This window comes from Numida meleagris, chromosome 2 (assembly GCF_002078875.1).
Source record: "Numida meleagris isolate 19003 breed g44 Domestic line chromosome 2, NumMel1.0, whole genome shotgun sequence".
Classification (NCBI taxonomy): domain Eukaryota; kingdom Metazoa; phylum Chordata; class Aves; order Galliformes; family Numididae; genus Numida; species Numida meleagris.
Window position 1 is genome coordinate 46,344,651 of NC_034410.1, and position 17,453 is coordinate 46,362,103.

General features: G+C 39.7%; 1 protein-coding gene across 3 annotated transcripts; it reads right to left on the reverse strand.

Annotated features, from left to right (window-relative positions):
* On the reverse strand, positions 10,766–15,135 carry LOC110394614 (probable G-protein coupled receptor 141). 3 transcript variants are annotated; one of them, XR_002435743.1, is made up of 4 exons: positions 14,697–15,135; positions 14,062–14,193; positions 13,657–13,850; positions 10,766–13,269 (listed from the first exon to the last, which is right to left on the reverse strand). XR_002435743.1 is itself a non-coding variant. In XM_021388565.1 (2 exons), exon 2 carries the CDS (start codon positions 13,240–13,242, stop codon positions 12,379–12,381), a length of 864 nt encoding a protein of 287 aa, XP_021244240.1. In that variant the 5' UTR covers positions 13,243–13,269; positions 14,697–15,078; the 3' UTR covers positions 10,766–12,378. The 3 variants fall into 3 exon arrangements, 1 of the variants encoding a protein (XP_021244240.1); XR_002435742.1 differs by lacking the exon at positions 13,657–13,850 and having other exon boundaries at positions 14,697–15,093; XM_021388565.1 differs by lacking the exons at positions 13,657–13,850; positions 14,062–14,193 and having other exon boundaries at positions 14,697–15,078.

A 17,453-nucleotide genomic window follows, 5' to 3' on the forward strand; every position in this document is an offset into this window, starting at 1 on the left:
GATGGAGTTTGACACTTCCAATGGCATGATGTACAAGGAGAGTACACATTTGAAGAGCTCATAGTAGAGTTGGTATCTAGCTAGATCCTGCTACACAGATAACCTCTTCACGTTCTTCTCTCTGCTTGAGTAACTAGTTGTATCAGAACTGCTGAGTCACAGCCTGAACCACTGATTGAGCACCTGGAGGAAAGACCCAGTCAGCCCAGGGAGCACAGGTGAAGGCAATTCACTGTGTGACCAGAAGGGGTGGAGCCTGCTTCTTAAGCCTCGTTTAAGGGCTGACTGCCCCTGACAAGGATCTCCTTCTGGGGGATTGCTCCTTGGTGGATCCTTTTCCCTGCAAACCCAGAATCTTCTGATACAGGTAAGTGATTACAACATGAAGTGCTATCAATTCTCGTGCTTCTTCTGCAAGTCTTACTTTATTTTTCAGGGTCTGGGGGTAGTCAAGAGAGTTTCTAAGTCAACAAATCTAAGCTATAGTTTTCCTTATCTCCAAAGCAAGAGGTCCACCTCCAGATGACCCCAATCTCTTCTAAAAAAAATTAATAAATTTGTATGTGCTTTTTCTAGCTGTTGATGTGGTCTGCTTCTGGATGTCCAGGAATGCTACCTGGGTTGAACAGTACTTCCACGCATCCTGAACAGCAGCATTTCTTTCCCTGTAACAAGTAGGTAATCAACAACCACTGCCAGAAGTATGTTGACAGTCCACTGGTTACTATATGTGAAGGCATTAAAGGAGACTAAAGCCAAAGAGTGGTAGGGGTGCTGTATGAAACTGGAGTTTCAATTCCTGGTGAGAACTTGTTGGTTGATATTTGGTATCTTTGTAACTTTCAGAAAGTTCTGAAATATTTATTTCACAATGAAAATCCAAGCAGTTTGTTCTAGGTGATGTTACTTGTGTAGCTGGTCTAGACCACATGACCTCCAGAAGTCCCTTCCAGCCTCAGCTGTTCCTTAATACTGTGATTTTTTTTTTCTTCTTGCCAATAAAATCTGTAGAAGTGTACTGGGAGTCAGTGGGTGTCATGACCCAATCAGATCAGGGTTCTGGAGGTTTTGAAGTTCTCTCAGGTTAAGTTAAGGTGAAACAACAACCAACCAGTTAAATGCTTATTTATTTCCCACTATGACATTTAGCACAAGATGTGGAGTAGATATATATTTACATATCTGTACCTTACTGGCAAGAAGCTATGATTGTGTTACTTCTAATATCTCTTGTCGAGAGAGCGAGAGGAAAAGAGACTGGATATGTGGGGAAGGAAAATCTAGATCACCACTCTTGATTCCACTATAGGCTCTGGTCTGGTAATATTCAGGTGGTGGATGCACACCCGATCATTGAGTTGCATTCTTTTCTATTTACTGCAAGAAGTTAGTGTTTTGCATATGTGTCTATGGTTTGTGCCCAAGATGGGAGTAGGTGGGATTCAGCATTTGCACACAAATAGGGGGGGGGAAGGATTACAATGACTCTTTCCTCCGACTGAGTTGAGGGTCATGGAGACCATGTTCCTTATCACATAGGTCATGTAGGTCTTGCAATTGGGAAATTTGCATCTGGAGAAGGGAGTAGGGCCATCCATTCTCCAGTGTACTCTGCACCCTCCTCAGCAAGCACTTTTAGTTCCCTAATTCCAGCTGCAAGCAAGTGCACAATTTCTATTTCTTCTTTACTGTTAAGCAATGCACTGATGGTTGGGACATTGAAACGCTTTAGAGGTTTTCCCCAGGACTTTACAGTGGGATAAGTTCTGTTAATCCTTTGTGCCACTTACTCTTCGCTGATATCAGCACAATTACCAGGCCAACGTCCTGCCAGTCTCGCCTTCCTAATGTTGTTGCTCCAGGAGTATAGTATCCAGTCCATCTCGCTTGCATCTGTGGCTGAGACAAGTAGAGAAACAGTTGCAAAATGTCTACCTTCCCTCAACAAGCGGGGAGAGGAGCTCTAAGCATTAAAAATTAAAGAGAAATCAAAATAGGACCGTTTTTTCCCATTGTTGTAACAGAATTATCATGCATCTGGAACTGCTCAGGCTTTGGTGCATGTTGAGGCAGTGCTGAGCTATACAAAGTAGAATTATGTGATAGTAGCGCAGTGCATATTGCAGTAATGGCCGTGCCTAACAGTAGTCTTCCTCAATATCATTTAGAATCAAACTACTATAATGCTAATATGTGATGCAGGAGATCTGGCAAGAGAGGAAGGGGGAAATTGTCTACAGCTGTGATGGATAGAGACAAGAGATGTTAATCCTGTAAAGAAGTCTTAACCTTTAACTCCACTGAGTGTCTTGAAAATTGATTTTTTTTATGTGCATTTCCATACTGCCCACTGTTTTATCTGAGGACATGCAGCACTGTAACAGGACCCCATTTAAGTGCGGTGAGTCACAGAATGACAGGCTATTGGCATGGTATTGTGATGTGGCACAATTGTTCCTCAGTTCAGTGGTTAATGATTTCTTTCCTCTAAGTCTAATGCATGCTCAAAGAGGTGATTCCCTGAGCATCGAGTGTAGTTGTTTAATGATTTAAAAAACTGAGTCTTTTGGTCATTACTGAGTCTATTTGAAATGTTTCAGCAGTACCTCTTCTAAATCTACATATATCTTTCTCAGGTTACCAGATGGATTAATGGCTTATTTTGAACTCTCTTCTAATTTACAAACTCAGCAGAAAAAAACAAACTGTACCTTTAGCTGCCTGTGTACTGGCTCTTTTCTTATGGCCCCAAGAGGCTTTGGAGATAATGAGTCTGCAACCTGACTGTGCAAAGAAGCAGTCACTCACTTACAGAGAAAGCATAGTCTCAGGCATGAGCCAGATTCCCAGAGCAGGCAATATCCTTAAAGTATTGTATCCATTGTTGTGGTTCCCTTGCAGTTTTTTTATGTGTCTTGAATAACTTTTCTAAACTTCACAATTTCTGGTTTTCCCATCTGATGAGTGACAGAACCAGCGAATACTAGATGAATTCTGATTTAATTGGATGATTTAATTGGATGATGTAAGGGCCTTACCCCTCTCTAGCCCCACACTTTGCTCCTGTGCTGTGATCCTACAGGTGGAGGTATTGCAGGCATACTGCTGCACTGTGTGGTTATATTACAGAGAGACACCACTGGAATGGAAGTGTTTCTGTGATACTTCAGTGGTAGTGCTCTCTGATAACAGCAGTGCAGGGAAACCTCAGCATGAGGAGACAGTACAGCAGCTGAGAGCCTATTATCTGTTGGCAGACAAGGGAGGATGCTTTGATCAGACTCCCACTGGCTTATGCCACCAGTGTGTGTAGGAATAGAAGGTGAGCTGAGAGCTTTTACCCCAAGAGCTGCTTTATCAGAAGCAAGCTACTGCAGAAATATCTGAAAATGTATTGCTTTCTTGTTAGATTATTACTGTGTCTGATCAGGTGGGATCTAATTAAACAGATTTTATTCCATCTGATAATGACAGAGAGCTGTTCTTTTAAACTGAATTCCTTTTCAACATCTGTGAGCAGTAGTAAAAGAATAATTCTTGGAGAAAGCTAATGGAATTGGGTATGTTATATTTAATAGAGATTACTCTGATTTGGGGTGACTTTAGGGAGCAATTCAACTTCTGCAAGTGTAATCCATGGCTTTGGTCTACTTAGATTCTCCTGAAAATGCTTTGATTTTTTTCTTAACAGTCAGTCTTCACCATTACTGCTTTATTTCAGTTGCCTCTGCTTATCAATCAGCCATGGTCTTTAACTTTGAACCATCAGATTTTGCTAGCTTGCTTCAAATATATATTTTTGGGCTATCTCTTTTGTTTCTTTGCTTTTTAAATAGCTCTTTCTCTTAAACTCTCTAAACTTCATCATTTTAAATATGCAACTCAATGATTTATTTGTTTCCTTCTCCTTCCACTCTCCCTTGCTTTGTTTTGTTTTGATTTAGAATGATCTGAGTTTTGTAATTGAGCTGTTTCTTTTATAAAGCATGAGGTGGGTTTTTTCCTGTTGTTCATTCTTGCAGACCTCTCAAAATTCATTCACTTCCGCTAAGTTGCTCGAATCTTGCTCTAGTGCTTAACATGAAGATACTACTATGTGAGATCATTTTGTAAATGTTTCTTATATTTATAGAGCCTTTATTGTTAGAGGAAACAACCATCAACATTGCTCAGTTCTGATTTAAAAAAACATGTTTCTGCATAAAGATTTCCTCATGAGCCAGAGGACCATGTCCTTTGTATGTACGATACAGTTCTTAAAACAGAGTTATCTAGGTAAGGTATTTGCATGGTGGGGTACTTCTTAAATGGCAAGTTTCTGCTGTATGCCAGAGAGAGCAAAAGGGTAAAATTTCAAGGCAAGGAGGAGTTTGGGATAAAAAACATTAGCAGTTTTCAAGACCCATTTTTCTGAAATGTTTCTTCTTTGCAGAGTTCTAGGGCTTAAAAGGAAAGATTCCTACTAACTAGGATAAGTGTCTTTTTACATGAAGAAATGTTTTTAGTGTAACTGTAGAAGATAATAGCAAAAATAAAACAGGAGTGTGCCTAGTGACTTAAGTTGCATAGCTTGTTCATGGGAAAAGGCTCTTCTAGTCTGCACACCTACACTTCATGCTTTTATAGAAGAACCAGAGGACAGAAAGGGAGAAACAAGGAGCAGCAGATAAGTCGTAGAATCCTAGAATTGCGTATTGGGTTGAAAGGGACCTTAAACCCCTTGCTGTGGGCAGGATTGCCTCCTACCAGCTCAGGCTGCCAAGGGCCCCATCGAACCTGGAAGAAACAGGCCAAAAAGCTTCTAATGGTGCACACATGAATGCCTCCAGAGATGGGGCACCCACAGCTTCTCTGGGCAGCCTGTGCCTCACCACCCTCATGATGGATTTCTTCCTTATATCTAATCGAAATCTACCCTTTCAGTACAAAACCATTACCTCTTGTTCTATCACTACATCATGGACATCATGATGTTCATCATTCTGGAAAAGCCTCTTCCTGAATTCATTTCTTCATATGCTCCATCCACAACATACAGGAAGTCACTTGATTAGGTTAAGCTTTGGGAAGGGAGGCTGGTATGCCAATGCTAGGGGTAAAATAAAGCATGGTGCACAGGATCAACATTATCCCTGACTGCTGCTGCTTAAGAAGTCTGTATTTCTCCTGGCTTCTCTCGGTTTTACCAAGTTCACTGGCTCCTATAAAATGCTGAGACTAGAAGAGATGTTGCCAAGTTCCAGTTACTTCTGTAATCTGAGGTGAGCTTGATTGTTTTGTTGTTTTTGCTTTTCAGTGTGCAGGCTTTTTCTCATTAATCTGCTTGCTTTTATTGCAAAATTTAGGTGGGGATTTCCACTGAGAGAGGATATGAAGGTGAAAGAGGAAGAATTGCTATAGGAAGAGGTTTTATTAAAAAAATAGCTGAAGGGCTTTTCATCATATTTTTGAGTAAACATTGTCAGGGTAGTGACAGAGTATGTGTCACTGGATTTACTTAGCGTAAGACTGTCCTGCCAAGTAAAGTATGATATGAAAGCAGCATGTATTTTTTAATAGAACATAAAGAGTAACTTATTGCAGTGACTTTATTTTCTTGTTGTTTGATGGATTGATGCCATTTATTGCCACTGAGTAATGGAACCTACATTGTGTTTTACACAACAGTAGAATGTCTTGGGCAGCATAAATCAGCCTCACCAAGTGTTCAAGAGAAATAATGAAAGAATTGGCATGCAAGGGAAGGGTCTTCTAGTTTGTCTCCTGCAACCTTCCTTCCTCTGAAACATTCATCATCTTTGTTTGTTTGCCAAGATCTAAAATCAGGCAGATAGTTTCTTACTAATACTAAGACAGGGCACTGAGAGCTGCCATCACATCTTTCTTTAGCAGAGAGAAAATTACAGCAGCGAGAGCCCAACTATCTCCCGCTGTTCGTAAGTCTGGTGCTTCACAAGCTACATTAACTGGCTTGTATGCTATGTGCACCTCGATGATTTTACAAGTATATGATCAGTTATAGTAAAACATATGCTTAAAGCAGGAGAGCCTCTGCAGGCTGGCATAGAATCTCAGTCCCAAATGGGTCAGAAGCTAGGAGGTATCTAAAGGGGTAAGAGACAGCAAGAAATGCAAGGGACAAAAACAAAGCTACCAAGGAGCTGATTTCATGGAGAAATGAATTGATTTGTAAGGCCTTCACATGCTTTTGGAGAGAATTTCTTGGGACTGGTTGTCAGCATACCAGATGAATCAAAATATGAATCCTTTCAAGAGTCTACATGGAAACCATGGAATCTAAGATTCAGAAATAGAGCTGCTCAAGGCACTTGATTTCGTGGTGTCAGACTTTTTCTTTCCCAGAACTCTCAAGAGTTTTTGTTGTCTTCTGTTCAATACAAGGAACCTTTTTGCTGCTAAGGAACAGGTGAAGCAATTTGCTGGCAGCTCCTTACCTTGCCTCTTGTTCTATCAAGATAATGCCAGGGCATAGATCACTTAGAGCAATTACAATCATCAGCAACTGAATTTAGAAATAGCATTTTTGCTGTTAAACACTTGTGGTTACATTATATGGCCTCTGCAATGCAGGTCTTTCTGGTACAACACCAGCACCTTCCTCTTTAGCTATGACTCCTGCCCTTTCCTTGTCAGTCTGGTTCATCGAATTGCCAATTGATGTACAAATGCTCTGTGCATGACAACAGAAGGTTATGCCTTACTATATATTCATTACAGCAATTAACCAATAGCTGAAAATAATGTAGTAAAAAGACATTAAGAAATTTTGTTTTCTGATAGCCATTTGTACCTTGAGGAGGAAGGGGAGTATTTTATTGTTTTACTTAATTCTTTTTTTGTATTTCTGTGTATTTAGTTCTGTCTGATATCTATTCCTTGTGTAACAATCATAGCTATAAATGCTGCCCTCTCAGATTTGTGCAAAGTTTTCACCTGTTCATTTATAAATAGAAGTCATTTTCAACACAAAACCCCTTTCACAAACTTACTCATGTGTGGTTGTTCTCTGTGTGCCAGATCACTGCTCCCTGGCTTATGTTTTATAAAATGCCATGGCACCGAGACCCCAAGATGGATTATACATGATAAAAGGCAGGGGCTGTAGTTGGTCTCTATGTATGTGCTGTAGTGGAAAAATACATGGTTGTGAAAACTGCTGCTCTGAACAAGAATACCCTGCTGTAAGTAAATCCTTGGTTTGGGGACCAGTTCCCTCATATCAGAGAGTCACTCTGAAACATGGGGTATCAGGACAGCCAGGAGAAGGGATTCAGTCTCAAACAATGAAAATTCAAGGCACTTGTGAAATTGCAAAGGAAATGATCTTCATCTATTGCAGACAGCAGAATGGGCAATGTAAACAGTAACGAGCATCCTGCTGTGAATGATCTTGGCAGCTTCTGAGGCAAATAGCGTTACCTGATCATGTTGTTTTCTCCACCGAAATCTGTTAGTGCTCAAAATACTAATGCTCATGTGGAGAAGAAAAATAAAGGAAGAGGAGGGCTGTGTTTCTTCCTAATGTATCTGTTCCTTCAGCTTGTTTACAGTGAGGGCCATTCTTGTCTGACAGCATCATCAATATGCCCTTACTGTATAAGCAAGCAGAAGGAATAGATGCACATGAAGGTAATGGAGACTTTTTTCATCTAATATTGTCATGCTGGATACTAGCAGATTAGAATCACAAAAATATACGTCCCTTATGCAGTTTGCCTGTGAGTGGGCTCACATCCCCCTCAGCTCTTTTTAAAAGGGGATGTCTGAGCTAGCTACAAGAGGCCAGCCATAGCAGCTCTGTAGCTGTGACAGGAGGGAGTTCCAGAAACGCTTGTGAACATTTGGGCATGTGTAGTAAATGAATTTTTATTGTTTTCTACATTCCATTGAGATGTCCAGAGTAATCTTACTACAGAAGGCAGCATTTATGCTCTAAGTGTTCAGCGGAACTAAGGCTGATGTGGATGTAAAACTAATTGAAGTCAAACTTCTCATTTCTCAAAAGTGCCTGGACTGTTGGTCTACCAGTTCTTCTAACATATACTATAGCAGAGAAAATAATTTACTGTGTGTGTTTTCTAAGCACACTTTATCAGAGGGAATGCAACCTCTGGGAGAATAAAATATATACCCAGAGTCCTGTTGACAAACTACTTCTTGATAGAAAGCTGTAGGCAGAGCAAGAGAATTCTTACTATTACCAAGCTAATTTTGGAAGTCAAGGTATACAAGTGGGCTTTTGGTTTTGTCTTGCTTACCTGTTATTCTTCAGGACAATTCCATGCAAATAGCAACATCAGAAGATGCATTTAGCAGTTTGATATTCTTTCCTTTAGAAAGTCTGGGGATTTTCCCAATGTTCGTATGAAAGCATTAAAAATGAATGGGCTGACTAAATGGTTTATAATTTTACGTACTCAGTTAACATGAAGGCAATTACTAATGTGTGTAATTATCTCCAGAATTACTTGGATTGTATAAACGGCATTCAAATCAACAATTTTAACTGTTTTCCAGGGGATGTCATTACATCTTACATAGTAAGAACAATCTCCTACAGTCTGAGCTCAGTTCTATTGCCCTTTCAGAATTTACTTCTCAGATTATTCTACTAGAGAATAACTTCCTATTTTAATCAGTGTTTAGAGTGCGTACTGACTTCAGGGGCTGACTGGGTATTGACTATGGCCTATCTCTATCACATCAATGTGAGTCTCAAAGCTAACAACACTGGTATCAGTGCTCAAACCATTACTCTCTGAATTAAGAGAACGATATTGAGATCAGTGAGTGGTTTGACCTTACCTGGTTGAGCCCTGGTCAGTGAGATAAGAGACAAAGTGGCCGAGCGTGGAAAAAGTGGGTTAGGTTAAAATATAGGACAGATCCTTGGTGAAGGTCAAGAGAGAGGGGAGTGTTATCTGTGGACAGGATATGATGTTATATGGTATGGAACATAACTTTGGCAAGTTTGGGAGAGCTATCCCATCTGTGTCCTCTCCCAGTGTCTTGCCTAGCCCTAGCCTACTCACTGGGGTGTGAAGTGAGGAAAAATTGAAAGTTTTAATGCTGTGCAAGCACTATCCAGTAGAAGCTGAAACACTAGTGTGCTGTAGTAAAACACTTCTAGCCCCAAATCGAGAAATTAGCATCAAACAGGCTGCTAGAAACAATGTTAATTTTGTCCTAGCTAGGGCCAGTGCAACATGCGGTCCCATAGTACCTAAGCAAGGCAAATAGAGCAGGTCTGATGGTGGCCAGCTATTGCTAGCCAAATATGAAGTGATAATACAGCTTCAGAATCAAGCCAGGAAATTGTGTCAGTGGGTCAGGATTGTTTCAGAAAGTTTCTCAGGCAAGAACAGGAAAAAATCTCAAGCAAAAAGCCAAGGGCACGGCCACCAATTGAAGGTGGATAGGCCATGATGTCAAGGTGGGGAGGCTCCTAACAAGGTGCATTTTACAGCTCTTTCTCACACCATTCTGTTAATAGCAATCTGACCTAGCATTAGAGAGCGTCTGTGTATCACGTTCGGCCTTCAGAACAAGCAGCCAAACCTCTAGGAGACCATGGAGAGAGGTTGAAGAGCCTGTTGGTACACTCAGAGTCCTGTCACTTCTGTGCTGGTTTGAGTGAAGTTACTTCTGCTTTGCTTCCTTGCTCAGGTAAAACCTTTCACAGCTAATTTCATAACTGTACAAAATATTTGTCCTTGGAGTTACTCTACTGAAAAGATTTCATTAATTTTGAAGAATGGCTGAATACAGACATTATACGAAGGAATGTATTAGCAATTTAACTCATCAAATATCGTTATGAAATGCTTAGTGTGATTAACATTATACCAGCACATGGAGCATAGGATTCTTGTGGTCTTCTCAGTTGTGGACCTGAAAAGATAAATGATTAGTTTTGTAGAAATTTCAGTCTGACCAGAACTTAACACTTACACCATTGCCCCTAAAATCTAGGAAAATCTTGTAGGTGTTACATGGAATGTTACCATAGCTGAGCATGTGCATGTAATTCCTCTTTACCTCTTCTATACTTGCACAACGTTGTACTTGACCATTGTACTTCAGTGCCATCAGGCATACAAGCAACATGATATGACGCCAATCCTCGCCAGATAGGCTGGCCTGGAAACACTTATTATCAGCAAGAAAAGGCAGTGAGAAGGGCTACCTCTTCAAGCAACAGATCTTTTTGCTTAGTTACAGGAGTCCAGTCAGCAGAAAGGGGAAACAAGGTACTTATTGCACAATCTAGGGCTTTGCCAGTTTTCCTAAAGACTTTAGTAGATCCAGCTTAAACCCACCATTTCTGGTGGCAGATACACAAACAACTGTTCTGCAGGCCCTGTCTCTAGTCCAGTTTTCTTCAAAATTCTTCTAAAGTACCAAAGCTTTGTTTAAGGTCTTTCACCTTGAGATACCTTGAGTTTCTTATCAGGTACTTAAGGAGCATCCTACCCAGAGAAGGATTTCAAAAAGCTCATGATTTGGGAATCCTTTTTAGAATCTGGCCTTTTGCATTGTATCTATGTTGTGCAGTATTTTATTGTACCTCTGTCTGCTCTCTTTGAGAATCATGGACTGAAAATACTGTATATTGAGAACAGGAGTGGACCTGGTATCACAAAGGAAAATATGGGATTTTCAGAAGGCTTTGGGACTTGCTAATAGTCCCCTATTTAAAGTCCCCTGTTATTGAAAGAGGCAGAAAAGATCCTGGAACCACTGGGAATTTTAAACAATGTTTTTAATGGCAACGATTAAAAGTAAAAAATCTTTTCAGCATTGACAGAGTCAATCCGTACTCTTTTGTTAAAAATAAAAAATAAAAATGCCAGTCTGAGACATTACTAGCATTACTTGATAGATGTAGCTCTTTAACCCTTTCAAATCAACTTTCAACCTGATTGAATCCAGGCATCATAACAGTTCTATAGAAAAGATTGCTAATGTACAAATTATGACAGCTCATGGTGCTATGAAGAAGGAAATATACTCTTGGGTGAGTCCTGGGAATCTGGAATGGGAGAAATCTGGCCTTGGGCTGTTATGATGCAGCAAATGACAGTGGGGCCTTAGAAGGGTTAGAGACCTTCTACACTGAACAGAACAAGCATGCATGAAAATCTCTTGCACATAATGAAGAGAAACAGCCATTTCCATGATGGATGTAGTTCCTGAAGGAGCAAGACTTGAATGTTTAATTCCACTTTTTAAGGTCACAATAATATAATCAGTCTAATGGAAAAAATATACACTATCAAAAGTTTATATACACATGCAGGAACATATGTTGAACTGATTAAACACAGTTCAGTCAGTCTATTCTGGGTTTGCTTTGTTACATCTATAAATGGAAAAATATGGCACCTGATAATAAATAACATGCAAATGAAAGTGACCAGACATCAAAGATGTTTTCTGATAAAAGGTTTTTGGAAGTCTGATAAAATATTTCCCCGTGTCAGAGAGCAGATGATCATTCAGTGGAGTACCAAAGCCCCCAGTCCTGAATTCTAGCTCCAGTTACAGGCAGGGAACTGTAGTAGCTGTGATGGACTTAGGGAATAACAGCCACCGAATCGGTCCTGGTGGGAGATTAACCTAAGACAGTAGTTTTTTGTAACTTGTGACCTGTTCATTTCTTGCTCACTCTAGAGGCATAAGTACCATAATTCTGGAAGCTGCTTGTATTTCTGAAATGACGCAAGTAAAGATTGAGTTGTTAGAATTCTAAATACTTTCATTTTATTTAATATACACTTTATAGAGGTGAAGAAAAGCTTCTTCTAAAATATTCTGCTAAAACTTTTTGTTCATGCCCTGTTTCATGCCTTGAATGTGTTTTTTTATACAGTTTATGTCCTTGTTATCTAAAATCCCTTGTGGAAAAATATTGTAAAGAAATTTCTTTCTTTCCTCTTCCCTTTGGTATCACAGCTACAAACTAAGTTGTTAGATTTTCACAGTGGACAATTTATTAGACACAATAGCTTGTTATTGAGATGCGCTGAGGAAAAATAGATGAAGGGTCAGATAGTTGTACTGCAATGGTTAGAGAGAGACAGCTGAGGAAAATCTTAATGAAGATTCACGGCATGACATTTAGATCAGAGTCTGAAGCAAGGCTCTTCTGTCTGTCTTCAAGGGAGAAGGTGAAAAACAGTAGCTTCTGAAAGATGTATCTTTCTAGTCTGTGAAAGCCAGAAACTACTACAATCCTGTGTAGTTATGCTGAAAACTCAGCAGTCTCCCTGGCCCAGTAAAGTCCTGATGCAGTTTTATTTCTGCTAAGAGCCAGTATTGACACACTGTTGGTTGGATTCCTTGCTAGTTCTTGGTTCAGTGGGCTATGCCTGCTATGAAGCACAACATATCCAAGCAGCACATTGTTGTTAAAGCTAAGAAAATTTCATTGTACGTGAGAAGTTTATGGTCTTTATCCAGGTGGAAATTTTGGATGTAATATACTCTGAATATGTGATGAGGCATAAAGCACACTATTGTTACCAAGGTGAAGAAGAAACTCTTTGCCTGAGCCCTGAATTCCACATGGGAGTTGATGTCAGGCCAGTATTTCACAGTCAGTCTGCACATCACAGGTAACTGGATTATGGTGAGCAAACCACAAACTGCTAGCAGAACTCCAACCAAGCAGTAGTTTACTACCACCATGGGCATCTCTTCCATCTCCTTCTGGAACTGAAAGCATTGAGAGGAAGGGTATGTTTTTGAAGTACCATAGTAAGAGAGAAAAACAGGAGCAATCACCAGCGCTCCTAGCATCCAGACAGCAGTCACCCAAATTGAAGTGTAGCACTTGTTGAACTCAAGTTGGAAGAGGCGTATTATGATGATAGCAACATAAAAGGTGAAGCTGGTGTACATATGGAGGTAGATAATGGCACTTACTAGCTTGCAAGTGAATGCCCCAAATTTCCATTCCTGTAAAACGTAATAGCTGAGGCGAAAGGGGATGCTGAGTAGCAGAAAGGTGTGTAGCACCAGGAGGTTGATGATGATGATAATCATCACAGATTGGGATCTTCTTCGATACAACTGGTGAGTCATCACAATGACACCAAGAGTACCCCCAACTAGGTCAATGCTGTACAGGATTATGAGAATAAAGTGAAGCCTGTCAGAGGTGTCCAGCGCTGTCCTGTTGGAAAAATGATTCTCCTGGATTAAGCTGCTGTTGTGCATCCTCCTTAGCACCTCTTTTGAAGGTTACTGAAAAAGAAAAATGGGAATTAGTAAAATAGACATGTTTTGTTTGTTCCTTACTTTGTTGTTAACAAATGTCCCAGATTCATGAAGTAATATTTAAGTGAACTGTGTTTGAAATAACGTTATCTTATGTATGCATAAACTTAAAACAGTTGTCATGCTGTATATGACAGCAATAAGCTGCATCTCTTAGTGTTAAAACACAGTGTTTATAATAATGAAAGCGTTTTAAATTCAGTAAACTGCATGACAGGATATTTTTTCAATTATTTGCCTCTATCAGCCTTCTGAAGTAATTAAGACACTGACTAATCAAAAATTCCACAGGTTTAATTTGCATCTAAAATTGGAGGAGGGGAAAATAATGAAATGTAAAGAGGCTGCACATACACTTTATGCATAATTTATGAAGACGCCAAGGCCATATTTTTAGCATTTTGCTGGATGACTGCAGGGCACGTGTAAGGCAGCAACAGTTTCTAGATTTGTAGAGTGCACTGGAAATAAGGATTTGCAGATGAAAAGTCTATTTCTTCTTGCTTCATTTCCAAGACTCTTTGGTACAGAATTTCTCTTGCACTGCTCTATTATGAAAAGTAAAGAGAAGCCAAAAATATTTAAGGATTCTTTATTATTATTTTTTCAAGGAGAAAAACCTATTGGCACTTGTTGAACATAGCCACATACATTGATGTTCATATTTAGATGTAAGGCTTGCACACAGGTTTCTATCTGCACAAGAGTATATGGGTGTAGCATGCAGAATATGTGGATATTTTGCTAATGAGGTCTCACCTTTTAGAGGGTATCAAAGGAATGTAGTAACCGCTGAAAAATGGTGTCTGGGAGAGGTAATCTCTGATTACTCTTTCGTTTAGAATCAATAACATGGCTTTAATCGGCAGTTCTTAATTCTGTTGCACTCATCTGTGAAATGATTACAAAGCTCATTTCCATTATTAGGGTCATGCTTTTCCCAGTAATTGATTGTAACTGAAGAACACTTTCAGAGAGAATTCTTATTTATGAAGCATCAGTCAAAGCATCTTTAGAAGACCATTGGAGTGCTGTGTCCAAATCTGGTCTAAACAACTTCTGTTCTTTTAAAATGCATATTCTTAGAAGAATTCCACAGAACTTAAAATTTCTCATGCCCACTAATATTCTTGAGATAGACATGAGAAATTTGCTTCACTGTTGACTTTGCTGTAAGAACAGTTTTACGAGGCTTATGAAGATGACTTTCCGCTTGTGGTGTAAAAGAACATTCCGCTACATGTTAATATTTCAAACTGGCTTTAAGTAGGAACAGTCATTTTTTAAATTATAATAAACAGAATAATTATAGCCCAGATACCAACAGTTTATATTACTCAGAAATATATTAGCTTTTTTACACTATTTCGAGAAATAAAATTCTTAATTTTTACCTTGTAATGTCTTTGTTTGGCGATTTCTCCTCCCTTTGTTGCCATTTCATACACCCGTAGCATACTGCACATATAATCAGTGTGAAAAAAAAGAGCCCTGGTTGCTGCTATTCACCCAAGAGCAGCTGAAGGTTTTCTGACGTTTTCTCAGCCCACATACAGGAAGGAAGAAGTTGGTTTTTTTTCTTTGCAGAGATAGCAATCAAGTAAGTTCAGCTTCCAGTGTTACTCTGTTCATGCAGAAGAAGATGCTGGAAAGTTGCTGAGCTGTCGGAAATAGCCATTGTGCTTGGACATGTAGGACAGAGTCACGTGGCAGGACTGCTTCTGTCTACAGCTTGGTCAGTTTTAAGATGGGCAGTGATTCCCTCAGCTGTACAACTATTACAAGGTACTGGATTTTGCCATTAAGCAAGTAAGTGAAGAAATATGCATCTGAGTAGAGGATTTTTCATTATAAATGAATTTTATCCAGCACTCATTTTAGATTTAATAGTTAATCAAAAGGTGCTGGAATAGCAAAATGTTTAGCGTTTAAAAAAAAAAGACACCACTTGAACAGTTAGTCTTCAAGATTACAGGGGTGGCTACTCACTGCCAAGTAGCACAAGTAAAGTAACTGTCACATATATAAAGCAACTTAAGAGTTTCTGCTGTTAAAAAACATGGGCAGAGACCAGCAACTCTTGAAGGTTATTCTGAACTACATGAAGGCTGACCCCAAGCCAAAGCATGGCTCTGAGGTAAAAAGGGAAGCATTGAGTCAGGGATTTTCCAGAGACTGTAAAAAGCAGTTTATTAATTAGAAATGAAAGAGAAAACAAAATACATCATGATTTTTTTTCAATTAAATTTCTAAACCCCAGTCAGAATTGTCAGTACTCAAGCAAGAATGGATAATATACAAGGTCTTGTGAATAGTAATGTAAAGCCAATACTCCAGCAGGGCTGAACTAGCATCACTTCTGCAATTGTAAATGGTCATCTTCTGTGGACTGTCCCCTTTGGGACACTTCTCTCCTATTATTAAGTACAGTCATTAGGAAGAACAGGCTAGAGAGTAAATAAATGCAGAGACACACACACACACACAAAAGCAAGGGCACTAAAAGTCGGGGAGGTAAACTTAAAGAGTTTTGACCATGAGCAAGAGCACACAGAGACTGGTCTGTAGGACATCCTCAAGATAAACTATGGAAGCTTTGAGAAAGAAGTTAACATCTTGTTTAGACAAGGATTCGTAGCCCTTGTATTTCTGAATCTGAGATTCAGATTCTCCCCTGTTTTGGAGACGGCATGTATTTGTGGCTTGGGGATAAGAGAAATGAGTAACTGCTCCAATAGACAGAATGAGGATGGAAAACAGTTGTGTGAATAATGATACTCACCAGGTATGGTTCCAGCTTCTTAATACCACATAAGGACAGGCTGCTTCCTGACATAGTAGTAATAATGTTTGGACATCAAAATGACTGGCTGGGTCTGCAGAAACACATAGGGAAATAAGGAGCAGCCTGGGTGTCAGACACCAGTGCTTTTGGCAGGTTAAAGTGCCCATGAAACTACCTGCCTTCACAGTCTCTGCATAAAGCAGGGAAATGCATGCAGCCTTGTGCTCTGTCTACAGACAGCGTCTGGAGCAATCCACAGATTGAATTGCTAAGTGGTACTGAAGTAGAGACATGAAGAAACTGATTTGTTGAAATGACAATTATGTAACAGTAGGTGCTCAAGGCAGAGCCAAAACAAATTACAACATCAAGAGCGTTGCATACTCTCTCGCCTTACCCAATCAAGTCTGAGCTCTTTGGATGTATAGTAATTCCAAAAACTACACTTTTTTTTTAATAGATAATTCTCTTTTTTCCTTGAGAGGAGCACCTTTGGCTGACATCAAAACAGCTGGGGGCCGGAAACTGAACTTCCGAATTGATGTTTCACATCTGAGTTGCTATGTCCTTAAAGTGTTCCTTATATAGAATCATAGAATTGCTCAGGTTGGAAAAGACCTTCAAGATCATAAAGTCCAACTGCAACCTAACCATACTACTCTAACAACCCACCACTAAATCGTGTCCCTGAGCACCACATCCAAATGGTTTGTAAACATGTTTAGGGATGGTGACTCAACCACCTCCCTGGCGAGTCTGTTCCAGTGCTTAACAACCCTTTCTGTAAGAAGTTTTTCCTGATATCCATCCTCAACCTCCCCTGGTGCAACTTGAGGCCATTTCCCCTTGTCCTGTCACCAGTGAGAAGAGACCAACCCCACTTTCACTGCAATCACCTTTCAGGTGTTTGAAGAGAGCAATAAGGTCTCCCCTCAGCCTCCTCTTCCCCAGCTCCAGTTCCTTTATAGAATCATAGAATAGTATGCTGAAACTGTTCAGTGCGTTAAACTTTTATCTTCATGTTCTGCTTAGAAAAAAGGAAAAGAAATATAACGCGCTCAGTAAAACTAGGTCTTACATTTTTTGTCAGATTCTCATTAGGGTACAAAAGGAAATTGAGTCACCTCAGCCTGCATCAATGAACATTAAGATCTTACTTTTGCTTCTTTCGTTAAAGCATAGTTTGCCACTGGGGAGAATTAAGACTGAAAGAGAAGTGCATGTATACATGTCAGAGATCCAGGTCAAGACTAGTATCACAAATAGAATTTAAGGAGGGAAAGAACTGGTCATGTCTGGCTCCAGAATCAAGGAAACAGAGAAGACAAAGAGGAAAGGTGAGTTTTAAATTATTGAGAAAATTAGA